The following is a 26514-nucleotide window of genomic DNA, read 5'->3' as shown; positions in this document are numbered from 1 at the left end:
CCTCATTAACTTTTGTTAGGTTTGCGAGGTGAGTTTTCCTCACTTTACTTACAAATCGAATGCCCCACGGCCGGCCCATTAGATTAGATATCCTCTTATGTGATCGTATGTTATCGTGTTGTAGAGATCTGTTAGATCGGTATCCTGGTATATAGGATGATGCTATGCTTAGTGATCTGTAAGATCTGTCTGATTGTCTTTTAACTGGTTATATGTATCTGTATCTATTATGTGTATGGCGACATGTTATGTATGGTTGGGTTGACGCGAACCGGTGTAGACTGAAGGCCAAGAGACCCAGGGCATCCCGAATATATTGTAGGCTTGAGAGGCGTACTAGTCAAGCCGAAGGCCCAAAGAATAGTCTAGATAGGCTGAAGGCCCTGTGAGGCGTTCCAGTCATGCTAAAGGTTAGGTGAACGTTCCAAATAGTCTGTAGGTCGGTGCGGCGTTCCAGTCAGGTTGAAGGCTCTGTATGCATGTTGTTTGTTATTATGTTTATGTTTATGTGGTGGTACTTTGGGGGAAACTCACTAAGCTTCGTGTTTACAATTTCAGGTGCTTTAGATGATTGTGACAAGGCGAAGATGTGACCGTACACATCTTTGGTTTTACGACAATTTGGATCTTAGGAGACTTTGATTTTAAATAATGTTCTGGAAACATTGATTTTGTAAACACTTCTTTTAGTAAATGGGTTGTTTTAAAACTTTAATTTTATTGAAAATTTGGGACATTATAGTCAGAGCATGTATTCTCATTTTGTTGTTTAAACCACCAGTCCCATCAATCCCTCCATCTCCCTTATGTCCTTCGACTGCTCAAAATCATCACTGATTGTGATTGTGAGTGGTTGCATATTTTTTCTTTTAATGAAAAAGTTGGGTGCATAATATTTTTTGATAAGATCATAGAACGAATGTTCCTCCTAGCTAGGAATGCTATTTGTCTTTGAATTATAAAATTGGAAACGACGACGGAATATCGCTCATGGTAATGCTACTCATAACGGGTTTCCGGACCCTCCATATTAATGTTATTCGTAGTGGTTTGTTTGGTGTTTTAAATCTAAATTTCAATATTAATTAATTGCATTTTCTATTGGTTTTGCGGTCGGAAAATTTGGTGGTTGCCAGAAATAAAGATGGTGTCGAAAACAATGGTAATGGTGGTGATAAGTTTGAAACTTGTCTAGTTTCATCAATTCACTCACAGTAAGTTCATCAATTCTCTAGATAACTGACGGCGAAAACCCTTGCATATATTTTTTTAAAATTTTCGGTTTTGACCTATTTTACTGTTCAATCAGATCGGTTTTATCGGTTCGACCGGTTTTTACTAGTTTTTACTGGTTCACATGAATACCGATTTTTTAGATTTTTTAGTCTTTAAGAACCGAATCCGAGACTGGTTCTGTCAAATCGGTTGATCCCATCCGTTTTCAAAACATGGTTCTTGACCTATATTTTTGCTATTATTATATTAAAAGACAGGTAAAAGCAATTTTTCCATCTCCCTTTCTCCTACTTCGTCTTTCTCTTTTTTATTTTTCTGGTCGGAGCATACATACTCATTTTCTTGTTTAAACCACCAGTCCCACCGGTCCCTCTATCTCCCTTGTATCCTCCAGCAGCTCAAAATCATCGCCGATTGTGATTGGGTGCATATATTTTTTCTTTTCAATGAGAAAGTTGGATGCATAATATTTTTGTAATAATGATCGTAGAATGAATGTTCCTCCTAGATATGAATGTTATTTGTCTTTGAATTATAAAATTGTAAACGACGAGAGAATATCGCTCATGGTAATGCATGCTACTCGTAAGGGGTTTTCGAATCCTCCATATTAATGCTATTCGTAGTGGTTTTGTTTGGTGTTTTAAATCTCAATTTCAATATTAAGTAGTTGTATGGTTGTGGCGGGAAAATAATGATGGTGTCGAAAACAATGGTAATGGTGATGATAAATTTGACAAACCCCTCAACATTGATGAACACCCTTCGTTTCTAAAATACGTGGGATCACTTGGTTTTTTATTTATTTTCATAAAAGAGTTATACATAACAAAACATTTTTACTATGTTTCTATAAATAAAATTGAAACCACAAGACTTCAGTAAATATTTTTTAAAAGTACTACCCTCGGGTAATAAACTCCATTAATATCCTTCATATCACATCCTTTCCCGCAATCATGTAGCATAACTCTCATACTTTCCGATGATGCTGTTCCACGATCCTTACAAGGTCTCATTTGATGCTAAGAAATTTCGAAAATTGTGAAGATACAACAAATTTCATCAACACTCAGGAAATTTCGTCCAAGGAGGTTTCTAAAACTCAAGATGCAGGTAATTATCAAAAACTATTTTATCGTATTCAGTTAAATTTTTTGTAAATCAATTATATTGTGTTCATTGTTTAGTGTCCAAGTGGAGAGGTTCAGGTGCTCTATGAGAAGACAAGTAACCAGATCTACGAGGTGACAAAGAAGGAGCTGCACATGGAAGGAGTTGAAGTCGAAGAATGAAACTGAGAAACATGCATTTGGTTGAATAAAATAATATTTGTAAGATGTATTCTCATGAGCTCTCAGTTTTGTAATACTCACTTTTGCGATTTCTCATGAATTTCAACAAATTTCTGATGGTTTTGAGTTTGAAACAAATTGTATTTGCTATACGACTAGTGAGATAACAATTCATTGCGTTGCAACATTCAGGTTTAGTAAAATCAGGTAGAATAGACCGAGAGAAGAAAGTTTTTGAAAATTGAAAACCCTTACTAGAAGCAGAACCCTCGAAAACGCTTCATTCATTTCATTGCAACAACTTCGTCGGCAGTAAGAGGCATATGGGTTCAGCATTCATCGCTTTCCTCATTAGAATCCGCGCCAAAATCAAAGCGTTTGGGGCGAACAGGGACTAAATTAAGTACATAGTAGCGGCGGTGAGAGCACCACATCCAACGCCGAAGAGCAACGCGCCGACGATGCTCATGACTGTTGAACATGACTCTTTGTATGGGAAACAACAAGACTTTTATTAAGACGCTTAAGAAGATCTTACACTTTGTGAGACTAGTACACACTTTTCTTACTTGGAGGCTTTTCTTGGATACTTAGATGTTGGATTGATTTGGAGCAAATGAGCTCCAGACCTATTTATAGGTGTTTCCACCTCCTTATAGGAAGTTTCTAGATCCACATACATTCATGACTATTCTAGAACTATCTACCATATTCTATATCAATTACAATCTTTTATATGTTTCTAGAATATTCTATAATGTCCTAGATAAGTATAGACATTCTTGTGCCTTCCATAGTGTTCTAGAATGTTCCATAGCCTTCCAGGGTCTTCCATCTCATTCTAGAGTATTCTAGAATCTTCTGGCATCTTCTAGACTTCTCCATAGAATTCCATAATGTTCTAGAATCTTCCAGATCATTCTAGAATATGCTAACTTCTTCTAGACAATAACATGATTCTATCAGGCTAGTGATGGCCTTCAACAATGATGTCCATAGCGTTCACAAATCGATGATTTAACAAAGGTAATAATATGGAGCGGAAGAGACGACATCACTGGATGAGGATGATGATGATGATGATGATAGAGCAATCAAAAGATGCAAAACGGGGAAGCGATCTGGTGCGATGGAATTCGTGGATTTCGGTGACGAAGAAGGTGAGACATGTGGAATTGTTGGGGTTTCGAAGAATATGGAAATAAGGTTTTGGAAGGAAAGGATCGTCGGTGCCTCGGTGGGGTAGTGAGAGGACGAAGTGATGAAGAAGATGGTTTTGCAAGGTCTCGCGGTGGTGGAGATTGCCAAAACACCGATGAGGGCCGCGGACAGGAGAAAACCGGCGGTCGTTGACGCCATGGATACCCGAGAGAGAGATTTGGAGGATTGGGATGGAATTTGGGGGAAAGAATTCACAGGCATTTGTGGTTGGATTATATACATAGGGTCTACCGTGAGCAAGATGAAACTCCGGTCACGTCACTAAGAGGTGGAAGGCGTGTAGGTCCCATCGACAATGTGGCAGGCCTGCCGGGTAGTTCTTTTCCGATGAGGATGCAGGGTGGTCGGAACTCGGAAGAAGATGAAACCATGTTTCTTTTAAGATTAGACATGTTATCTTTTTATTTCCTTTCATGTCCTTTTCCTAAAGGCTGTTTTATAACGAACAAACCAACAGAAATTATAAATTACACATAACGAGTTTTCCAATTTAACTAAGAAAACTAAAGACCGTAAAGAATGAAAATGCTACATTAAATGTCTTTATCTTAACCTTAATTTAAAACAAATCCTGAAACTCTACTATTTACTAAATTTTTATGTGTAAAGTTTGTTGTTTATATTAAAACCATTGTAGTTATTAAAATTGTGATATAACAGTATAACTGATAAAACTTATGTATATAATATGTTCTGAATTTATAATTGTAACATCTTTTGTTAAAACTAAAATAAAATAAATAGGATAATTACAAATGACTATAATACATTTTTTTTAACATGTTACCACAAAATAGTAAAAAAAAAAATAAGCCTTTTAGCTGTAATATTTACATATAACCATCTGCTAAATGAGATGTTATTTGTGTTTTTCTCGTCCAAAACAAAGTCATTTTGGGTAGTAGTAACAATTCTCTCGAGACCGACACGAATTCGACATAAAAATAAACGGGTTTAAGTTGAGATTTCTGACTCTGTCAACCTGCCAAATAAACAAGTTGTGCTTGAGTTAGTATTTGGGCTTACGGGTCAACCCACGAACCTGTTATAGTATAACCCCCTCTTAGCCACCTTAAAATGAGGGGGTGTTTGGCAAAGCTTAAAAAAAAGTTATTTGACTTATGGTTTGATACCGGTGTGTATATATATATATATATATATATATATATATATATATATATATATATATATATATATATATATATATATATATATATATATATATATATATATATATATATATATATATATATATATATATATATATATAGCTGTTGATAACCTCTAATAAGTCAAAAAGTGATAAATAACTTACTCCTAACTTATTAAAAACTTCTTAGTTCACCAAATAAGTTACAAGTGAAAAAATCATAAATCCTTTTAAATAAGCTTTGCCAAATACTCACCGGATATGAAAATATTTGAACTCAAAGAACTATCCCTATCAACTTAGGCCATGGGGTATGGAGGATGTTTTTACGCATAAAGGGTGACGTGGAGAGGGTATTCACGCGTGAACACCGCCCCCCTCCATGGTAAATGTGACGCGGATTGAGATGGGTCACGGACGATTACGGGAATTTTGATTAGTTACCTCCAAATTGAATGCATTCTCATTGGTTGTTCACTAGTGAACACCATTTCTATCCTATAGTGAATGAATGGTGAAAAGGGGTTGATGATGATGCGACAGCCCTTTAAAGCGTAAAATCTCAAAACCATACCTTATGGCCTTATGTTTGTTGCATGTTCTAAATCAAACTAGTTATCACAATTACACATTTGTGTTTACGACTGAATACGTATGAACCCGACATAATTGACAACCTTAGTTTTTTTTTTTTTTTGGTTCGGGAGGGGGATAGATGACATTTGACAACAAAAAAACCCGTTGCCCTGCAAATGGTGACGTCATAATACAAAAATATTGTCTTTTTGTGGTTAGTATTTGTGCATGCGGGAAGGCTTTGAGTACTAAAAGAAGACGAGTGACTGTCACCCCCCTAGCACAATTGATCTTAACAGAAAACCTGATGCTACCCCCAATTGTCCCACCAGTAGCATCCAGAGCTCCTCTTCTCTTGAATTGGCCAGCACCACAGAGGTAGGTAAGGAAGTAGGATTCGAAATTGAATCAGGAAACGCTATATTAAGGGAAACAATGGGTGTAAATGGAGAGCAAAACATCCCCCAATGAATATTTTAAGCTTGAATATAAGGGGTATTGGCGAAGATCATAAGATTGAGTGGGTGAGGCGATTAACAACTAAATATCATACAATGTATTTGGGGATACAGGAAACTCAACTAACGGATACAAGTAAAATCGATGTTAGAGGCTGTTGGGGTAATGGAGATTTTGGGTACATAGCAAATTCATCTACTGGGAGATCTCGGGTACTACTCAATATATGGGATTCTAGCTTATACCAGGTAGATGAAATAATTAAAGCGAGACATTTTTTAATTACTATTAGTAAGTGCTCTGGAATTCAAGGCCAAATGGTTTTTGCAAATATATACGGCCCTCACAATTCGCTAGAAAAGAAGAAGCTATGGGAAGAGATCAAACAGATTAGAGCAATGAAAAAGGGTATTTGGGTAATTTTTGGGGATTTCAACACTGTAAGAAGAGAATGCGAAAGATATAACTCCCAGTTCGACCACTCTGAAGCATTCTGGTTCAACCGATTTATAGATCTAGAAAATTTACATGATCTCAGAATGGGGGGAAGTAGATACACCTATTGTTGTCGGACCGATGTCAAGATGAGCAAACTCGATAGATTCCTAGTTTGTAAGAACTTCATGGAGATTTTTCCTAATGTATCAGCTATAGCTTTACCAAGGGAGCTGTCTGATCATTGCCCTATCATCCTTCGCACTGCTGATGTTGACTTTGGGAAAGCTCCATTCCGGTTCTTTAATTCCTGGATGAAACGTGAAGGCTGTGAGCATATAATTCGGGAGGCATGGGAGAATTTTAAGGGATACGGTACCCCAGATGCGTATTTGGCTGCAAAGCTTAGGTATCTAAAAAGGGAAATAAAAATTTAGAGAGCAAATGATAATCCAAGATAGATGAAGGAATTAAAAGAACTCAAAGAGAGGACACACAAACTGGAGATTGAGGCTGAAAGTCGTATTCTCTCAAGTGATGAAATTAATGAAAGAACTCTTGGGTTCCAAAGGATTGCACAACTTGAGAAACTAAGGTTGATGAATCTAAAACAACGGTCCAGAATAAGGTGGGTTATAGATGGAGATGAGAATTCCCGGTTCTTTCATGGGTATGTCAACAACAGGAGATGCAAAAACTGAATACATGGTCTGATCGTTGACGGATCATAGACCACTGAAGCAGATGCAATTAAACTTGAGGCGTTCAATTTCTTCCAAGGGAAATTCCAGGAGCGGTGGCCATCAAGGCCAAAAATTATTAGTGACAATTTTAGCAAGCTTTCTCCGAGTGCTAGTTCTGAAATTGAAGAACCGTTCACAGCAGATGAAGTCAAAAGGGCTGTATGGGCGTGTGATGGAGATAAAACTCTCGGACCGGATGGGTTCACACGCGGTTTTATTAAAAAATATTGGGGTATACTACATGAAGATATCATTAATTATGTAAAACACTTCGAAAGATACAGAAGATTGGACGGGGATGTAATTCGGCTTTTATCACCCTTATCCCAAAGATCAAAGATCCATTACACCTACGGGATTATAGACCTATCAGTCTGATTGGATGCCTATATAAGATAATCTCAAAACTCTTAGCTAATCGAATCAAAAATGTAATAGGTCAGAACATCGGAGAAGCTCAATCAGTGTATGTGGAGGGAAGGAATATCTTAGATGGACCACTAATAGTTAAGAACTATGCACGTGGGCAACAAGAGTCAAAAAACAAATGCTATTGTTCAAAGTTGATTTTGAAAAAGCCTTTGACTCCGTAAATTGGGAATATCTGGAATCGATTCTTAGTCAAATGGGGTATGGAGATAAATGGCGAATGTGGATTAGAGGATGTCTTCATTCAGCTAGATTATCAGTCCTTATTAACGACTCTCCAACGAAAGAATTTGAAATGAAGAAAGGTGTGAGGCAGGGTGATCCTTTATCACCATTCCTTTTTATAGTAGCAATGGGAGGTCTTAATATTGCTATGAGGGCAGCTTATCAAAAGGGAATTTTTCGTGGAATCAAAGTTCCACACTCAGAAACAACCATCTCACATTTGTTTTATGCCGACGATGCCCTATTTGTAGGAGAGTGGAATCAAGATAATATCAAAAACCTTGCAAGGGTGTTGAGATATTTTCAAGTAGCATCGGGATTGAAAGTTAACTTTTCTAAGTCAAGGGTGTTTGGTATTGAAGTTGACATGCAGGAAATCACTCGATGGGCTGCACCATTAGGATGTGAACCTACTTCTCTACCGTTCACGTATCTTGGGATACCGGTGGGGGTGAATATGAAGTTAAAAAAGCACTGGAAACCCATAATTGACAGATTTTATTCCAAACTTTCTCCATGGAAAGCAAAAACTCTCTCATTTGGAGGTAGATTAACCTTGGATAAGGCTGTTCTCGGTAGCCTTCCATCATATTACATGTCAATTTTTGTTGCTCCAACAGGTGTCATTGAAATACTTGAAAAAATTCGTAGAAAATTTCTTTGGGGTGGAGGTGATAATAAGTATAAAATATCATGGGCTTCATGGGAGAAGGTCATTGCTCCAAAAGAAAAAGGGGGTTGGGATTAGGTTCCCTGCGAGCTTTCAACCTGGCATTAATAGTTAAATGGTGGTGGGATATGAAGAATAACACAGCAGCATTGTGGCGAAGAGTAGTCGTGGGAATTCATAACTTAAAAAATAAACCTGCAGAGAGATTTTCAAAGAAAACCATCCCCGGTGTATGGAACAACATAGCAGGGGTAATAAAGGAATTAGAAAAGGCGGGAATCAGTTTTCAAGATATTTTAAGAAAACAGGTTAAAGATGGTGGTGACACTCTCTTTTGGATGGATGCATGGTGTGATAAGGAATCTTTAAGAAAGAAATTTCCTGAGCTGTTTCAAATGGAGCGCCGAAAGTCATGTACAGTTAAGGAAAGGATACACGATGCAGGTCCAATGTGGAAGTGGAGATCGTCCTTAACAACGGATGATCAGGTACAGAGTTTGCAAACGCTTTTAACTGTTATAGGTGATTTCCGCCTGACATCCGAGATGGATAATTGGAAGTGTACCATATCGAATGATGGAAACTATCACGTATATGACCTTAGATCAAAACGGGATAATATGGAACCGGCGAGTAGTGATGTGATTATACCATGGATACATGATATCCTAATCAAGGTTTTAACTTTCATTTGGAGAGCCAATCTTGGTCGAATTCCATCCAACGAGGCGCTAATAAGAAGAGGGGTGCCAGGGGTTGAAGCTAAATGTTCGCAATGTTTGCAGGAGGATGAAGATACGAAACATATCCTGATTCGTTGTCCTATGTCAACTGCAGTCTGGGGGTTGGTGTTCAAATGTTGTGCGATTCCTCAACCGCAGCTCCATGATATTGGAGAACTCATAAGTTTTTTAAATAGTTAAGGATCATGTGTGAAGAGGAGAAATAACTTCATCAGCGTATGTTTTGGCACTATATGGCTGATATGGAAATAGAGATGCAACTGGATGTTTAAAAACATACGTACTTCCCCCTTTAAGATTATAGATGGAGTGAAATCTGTGACAACCCGATATTCTTCCACAGCAATGTAACACTTAAAAGTCTAATACAACGAAACTATTTGGAATTAACTGAATTAGCCTCAAAAATAAAATGTTCGAAATCTAAAGTTGGGATGCATCAAATGTTAAATATCGTGCCAAGGTTTCCAAAAACATAAAGAACATTCGAAACGAGATTATATTGAAGAAACTATAACCACTCAAATATTTACAACACACTCGGTAAAACACTATTTATCATAAAAAGTGAAATTCCAATAAAATGCATTTTAGCATTAAGTATCTAAACAAAAGTTGTTGAGTTCGTTAAACTGTAAACGTACATAAAAAGATCGCCCAAATTGGACCTCATATGAAGAAGTTACGAATTTTCAAAGTTTCGTAACGGTAGTAGAGAGCTAAAAACTCGAATTGAAGATCGAACGATATTTAGCTAACACGACCTAAATGAGAGTTGAAGGTCTCCACACCGGGAGTAAGATGATAAAAAGACAAACGAAAACAAACGTCGGATAAAGAAACTATGAATTTTTAACGGACTTTAGTAGTCCCGGCCTATTAAAAACATAGTATTCAAAATAAATCAAAACTAGCCGACAGAGCCTAAATGAAAGTTGTAGAGCATAGTCTCACCTACGCATGGATATAAAGAACATGAAAAACGGAGCTCGTACACAAAAGTTACGAAATTTAAAAGATTGAAGTTGGGATTACACCCAGCGTAATTCAGGAGTACGCCCAACGTACTCAGGTGCAGGGTCGAGTCCCATCGGCTGCAGCTCTACGCCTAGCTAGATCGGAGTCGTAATCCATGACGCAAAGTTACGCCCAGCGTAACGCGTACACCCAGCGTACTCCGGTGTACGCCCAGTGCACTCGCGCCTTAAGCTCTATAAATAGAAGGCATAAGCTCCGGATTTTAGCACACATTTCTCAAACTCACACTTACTCTCGCACACTTGCAAGCACCAGAGACCGTCCCGACACCCTCGACTTCCGCACTCGAGCCCCCGACGAAGGTTCTACGCTACCGAGATACCCGAGAAGCTCGAAGATGCAACCTTCCACACTCGAAGTTCTTCCCGACTCTAGCCCCACTCTCTCCAAACCGAACAAGTGAGTTCATACCCCTACTTTTCAAGTCTTTTCATGTTTTAGGGGGTGGGGGGGGGGATACAAGTACAATACAAGAAAACGTATCGATATAAATACAACATCTATCCTACTTTACGTATAAAGTTTAGTATTTTACCAAGTTATTTTCATCAAATGGAACATACTTTCTGAAAAACTATAATGGGTATAGTTTGCAAGTTACTCATACATTCTTACGTATACATATTGAAAAACGAAATACTTTCATCTAAAGTAAAACAAAGACTTTCTTATCGTGAATCTGTTTATACTAAGTGATGTGAGAGATTCAACTTCAACGTACTTTCTAGTATGCATTTAAAGTCCTGTATTATAAACCATAATCTCTTGGAGGCAGAGCGTGATACTTGTGTATGGATCTATACGGGATTGACAATCCCACACCTAAACTGTTAGCTACAGTTAGACCGGCAGGTCTGGAGTGACAAATGTCATAACACTACAACACCTGAAGAATGTTGTTACAAGCAATCTGTGTCGATAGTATGGTTATAAAACTCACACGAAAGTATAAAAACAAACTTGATTTACGAGACTCACAAATGCATTCAGTATTTACTTTATTTTGAGCACAAGATTTATCTTTATCATTTAAGTACGAAAGATACTAACGCCCTCCAACTTTGAGAACTTTTCGAAAACTATATGTGGAAAATATTGGATTTTCTGGAAACTACATTCATCTACTTTCTTCCAGAATGACATACTTTTCTATACAAAAACTCTTATGAACTCACCAGCTTTATTGTTAACACTTTTTCGAAACCACTTGTATTTCTTAGGGAATCGGTAATACAGGTAACGACCACCTTTTGAAGAAGGAACGCTATGGCATTTATTTTCAAACATTTTAAACCATCTTATTGTAATATTCTTTTTGAAACATGTATAACACCACAATGAATGTTTTTGTTATATATATGATGGTTGTGTTACTTTCTTTACGATATTCAATTGTTATGGTACTACGTGAAGTCATCCACCCCCGAATGTTTTCGCCATTCTGGTTTGGGGGTGTGACAAATTGGTATCAGAGCATTGTTTATAGTGAACTAAGTATATCAAACCACATAAGATATACAAACTATAAATGCAAAAGGGGACCAAAAACCCTCTGACAACGCGTTTTCATAAACGACATGTTTTCTTTTAAAAAATAAACATTTTTACACGCATGCATCGGTCTCGTATCATAACAAAGTTTTCTAAAAAGTATTAAGACGAGTTGCGATGCTATGATTGGGCCTCGAGGTATGTAATTAAATCGAGAATAAATATAGCCTGATTAACTATATATATCCCAGATTTGACCAACATACGTTGAGGAATGGTCGTAGTGGACAACGAGTCAAAAACTTACCAAATAAAATTTTCTAAATTCGAAATTCTATAGAAGTATTATTATAAAATATAGGAACAGTAAAAACCTGCACAAAATATAGCTAAACATAGGATGTTGTTAAATAGAAATTTCTTTTCTTATAAAATTCTTATACCTCTATCCTAGTACAGACAAAATGGCCGGATTCCATATACCGGGAGATCCCTACAACCCAAACCAAGGTAACGGCGGATGGATAGAAGAAGATCCGGAGGAAATCGAAGAGGAAGTCGAAGAAAAATTCGAGGTCGAAGAGGAAGTCGAAGAAGAATTCGAAGTCGAAGACGAAGTCGGAGAGGAATTCGAAGTCGACGAAGAAATCGAGGAGGAAGAAGAAGCTACTGATGGGATAGACTCCGAGACGGAAGTAATCGACCCTCCCGCTCCTCATCCTCCTGAAGTTAGAAGGGCTTGCCAACCTCCCATTCCCATGTGGGGAAGCCATCTCTACTACTGGAGCCGCCAACTAGTTGTACGCCCTCCTTTCGGCATGTGTCAAGATTTTTACAATGTCAGTGGGGGAGGCTCAGCCGATCGAGCGCTTCCCATTATTGTGGGCACTATAGCCACCCAGAACTACCATGCAGACATGCAAGTGGCCAAAGTTCGTGAGATCAATGCTGCTACACAGGGTAACGCCGCAGACATCCGTCGTCTGGAAGGACTACACGAAGGTACCCAACTCCACACAAGGACGCTTCAAAACCAAATGGAGGCAGCACTTGCAGAAATAAGAGAGATGAAGGAACAAAAAGCGGTTCTTTAGAGGCTTTTAATGGGAGTCAAACAGTCGGATACATAATCTAGCTCCAAACGCACACCACGCCGCAAGTAGGACTTGTCCGACTCCAACAATTTTGATATAGAATAGGACCTCGGATAAAGTTTTCTTATTTTCCTTGAACTTGTACTCGAAGACCTCTAGATAGGTCAAAATTTTCCTCAAAATATGAAGCATAATGTAACGCACCGTAGGTGTGATATATATATATATATATATATATATATATATATATATATATATATATATATAAAGTATGTCTATACATACCTCTCGAAACTCAACGGATTATTCAAAATTGCTATATCTACTTTGAAACCATTAACTAATGTCAAAACAAATTACAAGATATGAATAACCCTCTAGTGCACAATTGTAAATTCATTAGAAACTTATAGTCGTTATTATTATTTCTCTACTAGAACATGCCTCCTTGTAGATCATTGCGCAAAAACTCAGCTCCAACACCACCTCCACCACCCCCTCTAACTACAGATACAACGATGTTCCAAGCTGCTGTAACAGCCGTTGTAACCACAGCGATGACACAAATCAGTAACAATGGGTCAGGAGGAGAATAAACAGCTCTAAAAGTGGCCAAAACCAGGGCCGTACTGGGGAATGTACTTACAAGGACTTCACCAACAGCAAACCTATTCCCTTTAGTGGAACTGAGGGAGTAATGGCGCTATCCCAATGGATAGAGAAAATGGAAGTCGTGTTCGAGATTTGCGCGTGCCCCGAAGAAAGCAAAGTGAAATTCGCCTCTTATACTTTCTCCAAACGAGCCCTAACATGGTGGAATGGCCACGTCAAGCCACTAACCCTACCGGTGGCAAACTCCATGGGTTGGGAGAACCTGAAACGAATGCTCCTACGAGAGTATTGCCCCAGAGGCGAGATTCAAAAGCTCGAACAAGAGCTGTGGGACCATACGATGGTAGGCTCGGACATCTCAGGCTATACCAATAGATTCAGTGACTTGGTAATACTTTGCTCAGGAATGATGGTCCTAGAAAGCCAAAAGGTGGAAAGGTATATTTGGGGAGTATCACCCCAACTTCGAGGGAGTGTGTTAGCCTCCAAACCCACGGAATTCGACAGCGCTAAGGAACTGGCGCAATCTCTCGTCGATCATGGTGTCTGTCAGAGTGTCACGACCGTCGTTGTCGAACCAACCAAAGGAAGCAACAACAACGACAACAATGTCAACAACAACAGCAATAAGAAGTTCTGGAACAAGAGGAAAGGTCAAACATCACAAGAACCTTCAAAGAAACAAATGGTGGCGGTCCATGCCGCTACTACCCCCACTGCAACCCCTGCTACCCCTACGCCAACAAAGCAATATGCTGGGAACCTGCCAAAGTGCAACAAATGCAATTGCCACCACCACGGTAACTTCCGTGAAATGCAATATAAAAACTGTGACAGGAAAGGGCACACTGCCCGTTTCTATAAGGCACCGGCGCGACCAATCACTCAAGTTCCTGGTACTGGAGTAAGTTAGGCATGTTATGGGTGTGGAGAAACTGGGCACTTCAAGAGGGATTGCCCCAAGGCAAGGAATGCTGGCGGTGTTGGAAGAGTGCTAGCAATAGGGCAAAATGAAGCAATAGCGGACCCCACGGTAGTTATGGGTACGTTTCTCCTCGACAACATTTATGCATGCATACTCTTTGACTGCGGTGCGGAGAGAAGTTTTGTGAGTCATAAATTCAAACACCTACTTAATCAAAAACCCCAACCACTCAATAAAATATTCACTGTAGAAATGGAAAATGGTATAACGGAAAGCACAAGCAATATGTACGTAGGATGCACATTAAATTTAAACGAGCACTTATTTCAAATCGACCTGATGCCCATTTCAATAAGAAGTTTTGATTGGTTAAGCCTTAACCATGCCGATATACTTTGTCACGAAAGGGCCATTCGCCTCAATCTGCCAAACGGAAAAACTCTTGTCATTTATGGTGACAAACCTAGTTCAAATTTACAAATCATCTCTTGTGTTAAAGCACAAAAATATCTTCGCAAAGAATATCATGCCTTTCTAGCCCACGTAGTAGACAAGAAACGAGAATCGAAGAACATTAAAGACATTCCGGAAGTCTGCAACTTCCCAGAAATCTTTCCAGAAGATCTCCCAGGAATCCCACCAGAACGCCAAGTCGAGTTCAGAATCGACTTAATTCCCGCAGCTACTCCAGTAGCAAAATCGCCATACCATCTAGCCCCGGCCAAAATGCAGGAACTGTCCAGCCAACTAAACGAGCTGCTGAGCAAAGGCTTCATCAGGCCAAGCTTCTCACCATGGGGAGCACCAGTCCTATTCGTGAAAAAGAAGGACGGATCCTTCCGCATGTGCATCAATTACAGAGAACTGAACAAACTCACGATCAAGAATCGATATCCCCTACCGCGCATAGATGATTTGTTCGATCAACTACAAAGAGCAAGCTACTTCTCAAAGATCAACCTAAGATCTGGTTATCACCAACTGCGAGTATTGGAAGGAGACATCCCCAAAACGACATTCTGAAGACGCTATGGCCACTACGAGTTTGTAGTGATGCCCTTCGGATTGACAAATGCACCAGCGGTGTTCACGGACTTGATGAACCGAGTATGTCGTCCCTTCTTGGATAAATTCGTAATCGTGTTCATCGATGATATACTCATCTATTCAAGAAGCCAGGAAGAACACAACCAACACCTCCGCCAAGTTTTGGAAACATTGAGGGTAGAGAAGCTACACGCAAAATTTTCAAAATGCGAGTTTTGGATTCGGGAAGTAGATTTCCTAGGTCACGTTGTAAGCAAAGAGGGAATACACGTGGACCCTTCAAAGATCAAGGCAATAGAGAGTTGGACAACTCTAAGAACCCCAACAGAAATCCATCAATTTTTGGGACTCTCCGGATATTACCGAAGGTTCATACAAAACTTTTCGAAGATTGCCAAGCCACTTACCACCCTAACTCAGAAGAGTGTGACCTTTGATTGGGGAGAAAAACAAGACATCGCGTTTCAAACACTAAAGCGAGCCTTATGTAGTGCGCCCATCCTAACCTTTCCAGAAGGAATAAAGGACTTCGTAGTCTATTGTGATGCGTCAAACCAAGGACTTGGATGTGTCCTGATGCAACGAGGGAATATCATCGCCTACGCCTCAAGGCAACTAAAGATGCACGGAGTAAACTACACGATGCACGATCTTGAACTAGGAGCAGTCGTTTTTGCTCTAAAGATATGGAGGCACTATCTCTACGGCACGAAATGTACAATCTTCACCGATCATAAAAGCCTCCAGCATATCCTCAACCAGAAAGAACTTAACATGAGACAAAGACAATGGGTAGAACTACTAAGTGATTATGAATGACGTAGTGGCTGATGCACTCAGTCGAAAGGAATACTCGGGCAGCAGAGTGAAGTCTCTAACTATGACAATCTATTCACACCTGTCCACGCAAATCAAGGAAGCCCAAATAGAAGCCCTAAAATCTGAAAATGTGACAGGAGAAGCCTTAAGGGGAATGGATAATAAGCTTGAAGTCAAGAATGATGGAGTTCGTTACTTCATGGATTGAATCTGCAGTCTTTAAAATCCCTTGAAGTTTACTAAGTGTAACTTCTTCCTTGTTCATGTGGTATGTCATTCTAAATTGATCATAACATGAAGGTAAGGAGTGCAAAATGATATCTATTGCCATCTTCTCAGGAAAGTCAACATTTAGTTTCTTCAAACGATCCACAAACCTTTGCATTTTCTACATGTGGGCCGTGATGGTCTCACCATCCTTCATTCGGGTAGTTATCACGGAGGAGATAATTTCAAAACTTTCTTGACGAGCACTTTGATGGTAGCGGTCCATCAAATCCATGTACATCTCAAAAGGGTAGTGGTCCTCATAGGACTTTTGGAGCTCAGCTGTCAGAGTGGCCATAATGATGCATGCTACCTTAGTAGCATCCCTTTCATGTGCCTGAAATGCAACAATCTCCTCTGGAGTAGCAGTTGACTCATCAATATCCCTTAGCTCCTAATCAAGGACATATTCTTTGTCCTCATAACGAGTGACCATCCTGATGTTTCTGATCCAATCCATAAAGTTGGATCCATCAAAGATGACTCTCCTACAAAGATTCATGAGAGAGAAGGAGCTAGTAGGGTTTGACCCAAAAGCATTGTTATTGGAAGACATCTGAAAAGAAAGAAAGAATAGATTAGATTAGATGTAAAGATAGTCCTTAATAATACACCTAAATGTAATATTAAGGCTAGGACCCAACACAATATTTTATAACTTAGAAGAGGGATGCCGTAATCTAAGTTATAAGATATTTGAAGGTAGGTGAATGATGATTCACCAATTTCCACCATGAAAAACAAATTATTTAATTATGTTCTAATTGGTTTAGAAACTCCTAGATTCTTTGCGATTCATTGAACTTTAAAAGGGCATGTTTCAATCTCGAGTGTGCCCTTCAAGTTTTGTGATTGGGATGCCGAGGATCACAAAAAAAGGTGTGAAGTAACTATGAAAATTACTTGGTACCATTAATGTACTACTCCTCAATCAATGTGTTGGTTAATGTTTCTAGTCCATTTCCAACAACAAAACTCGAAAATGTGGACACTGCAGCCTCTACTCATCGAGTGCATGAACAGACTCGACGAGTAGCATGCATTTCTTCATGGACTCGTCGAGTCCCCCCATGGACTCGGCGAGTTCATACGGGCAATGAACAAAAAAATTCAATTTTCAAGCTATTTGCATCAAGTATCAAGTAAACAAGCCTAGGCTCTAATATCACTGATACGTTTTGAGCATTCTAACACTCCTATGGTGTAAATGCAACTCTAGAAACATTTGATCTATGTTTGACTAAGATACATGCAAATAATCATTTTTACAAGGTTCTTATCCTAACTAGCATGGCATGTAGTACTTGAATCAAATAAAGCTAGCAGAATTACTTACCTTGTAGTTATAGTTGATTGCTTAGAGTTTGAGAGCCTAGCACCAATAGTGTGGATGCCTCAAATGGAAGTCACAAATCACCAAAAACTTGGAAACTCGAGAGAATAGTCACAACCTTTCTTGAAATTAACCCTCTTAGTATACTCACGACAACTAGTGTGATTTCAAGAACCAAAGCCTCTTTTATATAGTGTGGTGGATTAGGGTTACATCCATGTAAACCCTAATACCCATGTCTTTTCAATTTCATGAGATCCATGGGTTGAAGTTCCATGGAGTATCCATGGACTTTCCATGCAATCCTAGCCCATTCCAAATTAGCATTAGCCCACAGTATATAAATACAAGAGCCCATATTTAATCAGTCATACTTTTGATCTCTAAATTAATTATAGATCAATACTAATTATGATTTTATATAATATATTAGAACTTATAATATATTAATAAATTATAACTTATACTATTCTCAAAAGATTATCCATAAAATGTTCGGGTGAAGTGCAACCCATGTGGACCATGCCGGGTCGGGTCAAGTACATACTAAATATAGTTATGGACTTAGACACTATATCCAACAAAAAGCCCAACTCGTGATGGTCCAAGGCCCAAAAGAACGGACCAAAGATGAAACCGAGTCACACACCCCGTGTACAAGCGACTGATACAACAAAGGGAGTCGGGGCCAAGGTGCACCATACACAACGTATGTCTATTTACGCCCGACGTACGCACCCAGAGTCAAAACTCTTATTTAGGTCTTAATGCCTTAAGACCTTACGTCCAAAGTTCAGATATGAGCTTATATATAGGCTAGACTATAAAGAATAAAACATGAGAATGGACAGGCCCATCTCAGAATAAATGGACCTATATAGCACATACATTTGACACAACTATAATAAACCCAACAATCTCCCCCTTTGTGTCAAATTCCGGAGGAGATTGTTCATTGTTGTTTCTTCTACACATTAAACAATCTTGGCATCAAATTCAGAAGAGTGTTGATGACCACAAGATACCACTTGATCATATCAGTAAAGCATTTCAGATAAGCAACGGTGTTTGATTTTCAAGCTTTAGTCGGTCCCATAATGGAGTTCAGTGCAACAGTGGAGTACAAATGTTTATCTTTCAAGAAAAACAAGTTCTTCTGAACTTTCTGACCATCCTTTCGTTGGTACACTACACACCAATTATCTTTTCTGATTCTGCCTAACTTCATCTTGAGGAGATCCGACTATTCTTCTTCAGGATTTAGAACATGCCTTTTCCTCAGAACAAATGCTATTTCTACATCCATCTTCGTAATCTCATGAATGTAACAAACAAGCATCCTCTTTCGATGAGCTACGATTGACTCGTACTTCTATTCATCTTTAGACAAAATCATGAACAAGGAAAACCAATCGTAAGAATTCATGCATGGAAGACCAACAAGTGTATATTCATTTTCAGAACGAATAGCTCCTCGGAATCCTTTGAATTTGATGTTTATGAAGTTTTCAGTCGCAATAGGTGTATACACCTTTACAACAACAATGTTCTTAAAGCTCCAGGTCAAGAATTGAGGCTTTCTATACTTAAAATATAAAGAGAAGAGCATGTGATTAACATCATAGTCCGAGAGTGGAGCTCTCTCAATCTTCTCGAATCATCAAAACATAAAAGCTCTAGGAGTAATCGGAAAATCAAACTGAGAATCTGCAGTGTTATTCAGATCAAATTATACCGAAGGCTCCAACTGCAGAATGCTCAGACCATCAATTGCTTCCTTCTGAATTTTTTCTATTTTCCATAGAGGAAAGATCGTCTTTTGTGTTTCAAGAGTGACTTTTGCAACTCTAGCTTCAACCTCCTTTGCCTCTAACTCCTTATGATGATGCAACAGATTATCAAGCTCCATGTCGTGCTTCTTTCTGACTAGCTTTTCACCTTCTGAAAGTTCATCATCATCATCATCATCATCATCATCATCATCAAGAACTTTTTATTTTCCTTTACATGATGCAAAAGCTTCATTACCCTTCTGAGCATCAATCTTCAGGTTTTCTTCATGTTGTTCATTAGTCGGTTGATTTGGTTGGGGTTCTTCCATGCGGATTTCATCTTTATCTAATTTGTCTCCCCCTTGTTTCGGAAGAGCATCGCTACCCAAAACACCTTCTAATTGATTTAGCATTGCGAACATCGGTGTCACGAGTATCCACTAGCCATCGTAGATACTGATTAAATTTCCGAAACATAGCTTTTAACCACTGTCTTCTCGGAGTTCAAGTCATCAAGATGCTTGTTGGTGTAGTGAAGCTTTATCGACAGAACCTTGGATTTTTTAGTCTTTTCAGCCAGTTTATCCATGAGATTGTTCTTTACAACAAGGTATGTTTGAAGTTTCTGAATCTTCGACACAATGGAGGCGTTCAGCTCGGTGTTGTCAAGCTTGGCTTCAAAATGAACACGTGAAAGTTCCTATTTCTTAGTTTGCAAAGTAGTACCAAGACTTGCAATAACTTTATTTGCTACTTCGATATTTGTATCAAAAGAGCTTCGGAATTCAGCGATGAATTTCATAACTTCATCATATAGTTTTCAAGTTTCACCGTCGCTTTTTGAGATGGTTTTCTCAGATGCTTAGACTGACTTTGTGGATTCTGCATAGGCTTTTTCATTTTCTTTTGTTAACATCTCAACCATTGCTTAATGAGACTTCAACATGTACTCATAGTTAAACGAAGATTTTGAAGACTCCATAAGAGAATCCAAATTTTCATTGAGAGCTTTAAACTGCCCTTTTGGCATTGGGGCATCATCGTCATCACTAGTTTGATGGAAGGTGAAGGGGATAAAAACAAAATCTTGAAAATTATCTTGATCATCCCCAAACATAATATCTAGATCATCATCACAAAGTGGCGAAGTTGTAGACGTGCCTGGACCAATAGTAACACCAAAATTGATATCTTCCATCGTATCAGATACGTTGACAGTGACTTCTGATGTACTAACAGCTGGTGTTGTTATTGTAGCGGTTGAATTGGTAAAGAAGGTGGTGGAGAAAGGGACAGAGGCCTGTGGAGGTGAAGTTCCAACATAAAGTCTTCGTGGTAATGGAGGGATGGAGATCGAAATTGTAGTAGTGGTAGGACAAGATGGTGGAGTGTTCATCGGAAAGTAGTCAGAAAATGGAATAGTAAAAGTGGGTGTAGTAGATACCTTCGGAATTAGTTCGGTTGGGTTGGTTCCGAAGTGGTTGTTTTATCCTCAACTTCATTCTGAACTGGATCATCCTCATGAATATCTGAGTGTGTTATGGATTCCGAAGCCTCTTGAACTATTTGAGATGGTGATCTCGGTTTCCGAGCTTGCTTATTGACCTTCTGTTTCAGACTTTTGACAACATCAGAAGGACCAGATTTCGCTGTTCGCTTTCTACCCCTCTTTGGTTTGTTTGCCTCCTTAATCGCCTTTCATAATTCTTCTGACATAAGGCGAACTCCAGAGGCAGGCTACTGTCGATACTCAGTCACAATGGCATTGTTAGGCGGAACTTTTCCCAACATTACTTCTGGAATTGAACCCACCAAATCAAACTTGCTTGGTTCTGACTTCATACAGGTTGATGTTTGCAAAATCAGAATTGTCGCAACAACAAAATCTTCTGTCACTTGAACTTTGTAGTGGTTTAGGGCTCGTTTAACCACTAATGTGTAACGCCCGTAGATCCGGGCTAGTCAATTTAGAGACAATAAGGGTCGAAAATGACTTTTCAACAAAAGATTATTAAGAATAAATAATCTCAACCAAGTTTTAGTATATGTTACAAGGTTTCCGTACATATAAAGAGCGTCGAAATCCAAGTTATAACGAAGAAGTTTTGGCCTGTCGAAGTTTTACGGCAAAACCGGCACGGCACCGGGAGACGTAAATAGTGAATTTATGATAGAGCTTCTTTTAGCCTTAGTAATCTAAATGAAATTTGTAGAATATGTTAACCTGAGAGCGTCCATAAAAAGAACGCCCAAATCTGACTTCTTATGAGGAAGTTATGATTTCTCGAAGTTTCGGCTTCGCGGTGTACAGCCCGAAGTTCGAGTATTAAATCGAGCAGTTTTTTTAGCCGACACAACCTAAACGAGAATCGAAGATCTCATTATTAGTAGCGTAGCGATAAAAAGACAGACGAAAATGGACATCGGATAAAGAAGTTATGAGATTTTAACGGACCAATCATGTCCCGGCCTGTTAAAAATATAACTTTAAAAATAAAGTCAAAATTAGTCGACGGAGTGTAAACGAAAGTTGTAGAGTACGTCTCGACCTACGTGTGGATATAAATAACATGAAAAACGGAGTTTGTATGAACGAGTTACAAATTATAATAGCATATTTACGTATTAAAATAAAGTATAAATCATATATACATACACACACACACACACACATATATATATATATATATATATATATACATATGTATATATTATTAGAAAGGTATCGACGATGCAGTCATTATAAGACTAATGTTGAGTTCTTTCGACATTAGTTCAGTGCAAATATCGTTAAATCTATTTAAAATAGTATTGTGAAGGGGTGTTTAGTTGTTTATATAACTATAAGGTCATTAAGTAATTGTGGAAGGTAGTTTTTGTAAATTTAATTACTATAAATATGAGGCTTGGGCTCTCATATTTCTTGCACCATTCTCTTGATTCAAGAGTCTTTCTCTCCTTATCCCCCGAGCATTTCGGTCCCTTGTGATTCGACTTCTCTTTCTGTAGTTTTAGTATAGTAAGTTGAGCGCTGAAGCGCTGCACGAATCTTTCTTAGAAAGATTCAGCGACGAAGTTCTGCCCTTGCAGAGCCCGACTCCTAGCTAAAATCCCACTGTAAGTAAGTTATGCTTACCCTATTTTAAATATAGTTTATTTTTAAAATTAGTATTGTTATTATAAATTTATAATAAATATTTGAGCTATTATTATGACTTATATAAGTGTCGTTATGATATCTTTTTAACTACCCGCGGTACGGGGAATCTGGTTTAAAGGGCCGCATAGGGTTGTTGGATTTCAAAAGTGCTATGCGCCAAAATGGTCCTGCCCTCCGGTGTTTTATGTCTGGCCCCTATCTGTACATAGTGGTTGGAAAGTATTGTTTAAATGCTTATATAATAATAATAATAATAATAATAATAATAATAATAATAATAATAATAATAATAATAATAATAATAATAAGACTAATAATTAGTCACGGTAATATTAGACGAAAATCTAGTGGTGATAATACTAGGTTTCATCGAAGGATATTATTTTAATGTAAAAGAAGCGTTGTCCGAGTACCGAGTCACCACCTTCTCAAATGAGTGCATAGTTACTTTCATCTTACACATAGATATGAAGTATTTTATATAAATTACGTGCTATGTGTGCATATTATGTGAGTACTTGTTGTCTATGCTAAATGAACGATTTTATACACGTTTTAAATGATTTAAAATGTATATGTATTTTATATCTAAAAATATGTTGGGATAAAACATGGGTAGATGAAATAGTTTCTATGAGACAAAAATAAAATGAGGAAGAGGTAATATAGACCATGAGATAAGGGTGAGAGGTGAACCATGAGAGAAGCCTTTTTCCCAATTGATGGCCCCGTCATCTAGCAGAGTATGGATGACAACCACGGACTATTCTAGACAGTCCAGTGGACACTAGCAGGCTCGCAACCTGTAGGTGTTTTGAACTGTGTATTCACCAGGTGTACTCTAAAAACCCATCGACATGTATTGCGAGTAGAGTCTCGGAAACGATACCGTCGATAAACGAGATAAAACCCATTGACCTGTATTGCGAGAGGAGTCTCGAAAACGATACTGTCAATAAACGAGATAAACCTTGGGAACTATGGATTTAGTGCCCGTTGAGTAAACCTTGGCAACGATGGATTTCATGCCTATTCCTTAGGATAACCCTTAGGAATAAATAAATGAGGAATAGTTGAATTCTTAGAGTAGAATAAAGAAGAGAATGGGGATGGGTAATTGGATTGATTGCTTAAATATTTAAACATAATAATTTATATTATTGTGGGTTGAAAACCCTATGTACTCACCAGGTTTCCCAACCTGACCGACTCAGTTTATTTACATCACAGGTATTGATATGCAGTCACATTACACTGAGAGATTAAAGAGATGTAGATCACTAGTGTAAATAAATGTAAGTTCCGTTTATGCTTATGTTTCTGTATTGACGATGACATCCCAAACATTTTAACATAAATAAAAATACGTTTCTTCGAAAATGTTTTCATAACGTGTTTATCGTATTTTTCTGGGAACAAATTCCGCAATATTTTTATGAAAAAAAGTAATCTGATTTTTATAAAGCATAAACAAAATCGGTCTTTTCTGGCCGTGAAAATGGGGATGTCACATAATGACCAAAATCGAGCACATGAAATCTTGATATTGCGACTAGTAGAAGTTATAATTTGAATCAGTTGAGACCACAAGATTGAACCATAATCTAGATTGATTCCATGGTAGAGACCATATATGATAGTGTAGAACAACTTACTCACATTGTCAGATCCAACGACTCGTTCAAAAAAAACTCTTGAACAGAAGAGTGAAGATCCCATTCCACATTGGAGGAAGAAACAACTTCCTGAACTTAGAAAAGAGGGATATGTCTCCATAGTATCCCATCTAGTGAAACATCTCGATATGTGCAGTAGTGGAAATTACTTAGGGATCCACAAGTCCTTCAGTTGAAGAAAGCCCTAGAATTCTGCAGAAACGGGCTTTGTTGATCGTAGACTTGTGTGAGGCTACCTCGAAGGTAATCACTCCATCAACTTGAATGTAGGATGCATAGGAGTACGCCTTAGACAGATGGACCAGTGGAACAAATTCTGCCATGGTTTTGATTCTTTACGACATGTTGACTTATTCCTAATCTCGTTCCTGGCTGTACTAAGGCTTAGAACACTTAAATGAACCCTTTAATGGCGTTAAAAAGTGACGAAATCAAATTTAACATTGATAAAAATTGACCAATCGTACAAAATGAAAGTTTCGGGTTGTCACACACCATCTTCTTTTTGTTGGATTAGGTGTTTAAGCCATAACTATATATGGTATGTACTCGACCCGGTTATAGAATGGTCCTTTTAGGTTTCCTTCACCAAAGTAACTTGACTGGATGAGTAACGGAGAAAGAGGTTATTTTGGTTTATTAATATATTCTATGAATAATATATTATTGGAGAAATCATATTTGTTTAATTAATATTGGTCAATAATTAATTTAGAATTAATTTTGTGGTCAAAAGATATTAATTAAACTTAGGGGACTTATATTTTAATTATAAGATAGTTGAAGTATGTGTTGTGGATCCCTAGGAACGGGATTGACGATTTTATATAGGAGCCGGTATAAAAATCATCCAAGCTAGGGATTCTAGAAGGATCTTGTGGGCTGCTTAGAGCCTAAGCAACTGGATTAGGTCTTTGACTGAAACCCTAACTCGGCAGCTATATAAGGAACCCTTGGGCACTAGAATTCAGCTACCAATTAAACCTTAGAGATCATAGATCCAATTTTGAGCCTCCCCCTCTCTCTCCAATATCATCCAATTACTTTGGTGTTTGGGATTCATTAGAGGCATCGTATTTGAGGTGCTAGGTTCTCATATGCTAAAGATCATAAAGCTACAATCAAAGGTAACATTCTTACTAGTTTATTTATGTTGATTTCGATTTTTGTTATATGCTAGATTAGGGTTTTCAAGCCTTGGACAATTTTTGCATGTACAAATTGAAAAACTAGATCCTAGCATTAGGGTTTGCATGTGCACTATAGGATTGATGTTTTACTCATAACCAAACACTTTCTGCATAAAATCTAGACATCCTTTGCACTAAGCCAATCCATTCCTATTACGATGTCAAAACCATTTTAATCAATGGGTAACAACTCTTTGTGGAATTCATTTCGTTCAATTCGATGATGATGTTTTTAGTGCAATCGCTAACAAGTATGAATTTCCCACTGGCAACATCTACAACTAGAGCATTATCAAGTTTATTTAGAAGCAATGCTAATCTTCCACCAAATTTGTGTGATATAAAGGAGTAATTTGCTCTGGAATCAAACAATATATTGGTAGGCAATCCATTTACAAGAAAGGTACCTGAAGCGACATCTGTTGTATCCTTTACGACTTTCAGGGTCATCTAGAATGCTCTTGCCTTTGGCCTTGATGGAATGTTAGGCCTTGCTGCTTCCTTCTCCTTCGGGAAGTCCTTCTCAATATTCCCTTCTTCGTTACATAACATATATTTTTGATGGATGTACACTCATTGGCGTAATGCCCTGTTTTCCACATTTATAAAAGGTCACCTCCCCGTCACATTTTCCAAAAAGCTTCTTGTTGCACTTCTCGCACCACTTTGCTTCATGTCCTCCACCTCCAAATTTCCTTAAAACAGACTTGCTCTTCTTTTTGGATCTTGAAGATCCTTCAAATTTCCTCTTCTCGCCAACCTCAACCTTGATGACGACTCTTCCTTTGATCATCTCCTCAGCAGACTTGGCAACGCAAATAGTTGCCTCAAGAGTAGGTGGCTGGCGTATTGGCACGACATACTACCATGGTAGTCCTTTCACGTACTTATCGATTTTTGTCAACTCT

General features: G+C 38.3%; 1 protein-coding gene across 1 annotated transcript; it reads left to right on the top strand.

The window, feature by feature from the left end:
• The first annotated feature begins 8567 nt into the window (after positions 1-8567).
• LOC145046438 (uncharacterized) lies at positions 8568-9362 on the top strand. The gene has a single exon (XM_078994725.1). The coding sequence runs from the start codon at positions 8568-8570 to the stop codon at positions 9360-9362; it is 795 nt and encodes a 264-aa protein (XP_078850851.1).
• Positions 9363-26514: the final 17152 nt, after the last annotated feature.

The sequence above is a fragment of the Lactuca saligna genome, chromosome 5 (assembly GCF_052625555.1).
Source record: "Lactuca saligna cultivar CGN05327 chromosome 5, ASM5262555v1, whole genome shotgun sequence".
In the NCBI taxonomy this organism is placed as follows: Eukaryota; Viridiplantae; Streptophyta; class Magnoliopsida; order Asterales; family Asteraceae; genus Lactuca; species Lactuca saligna.
Note: the sequence above shows the minus strand (reverse complement) of the source record. Positions and strands in the feature narration are given on the sequence as shown.

What these genes read in the sequence shown, in the direction of transcription:
- LOC145046438 (XM_078994725.1), top strand. Translation starts at nt 8,568, where the DNA reads ATGAAGAATAACACAGCAGCATTGTGGCGAAGAGTAGTCGTGGGAATT.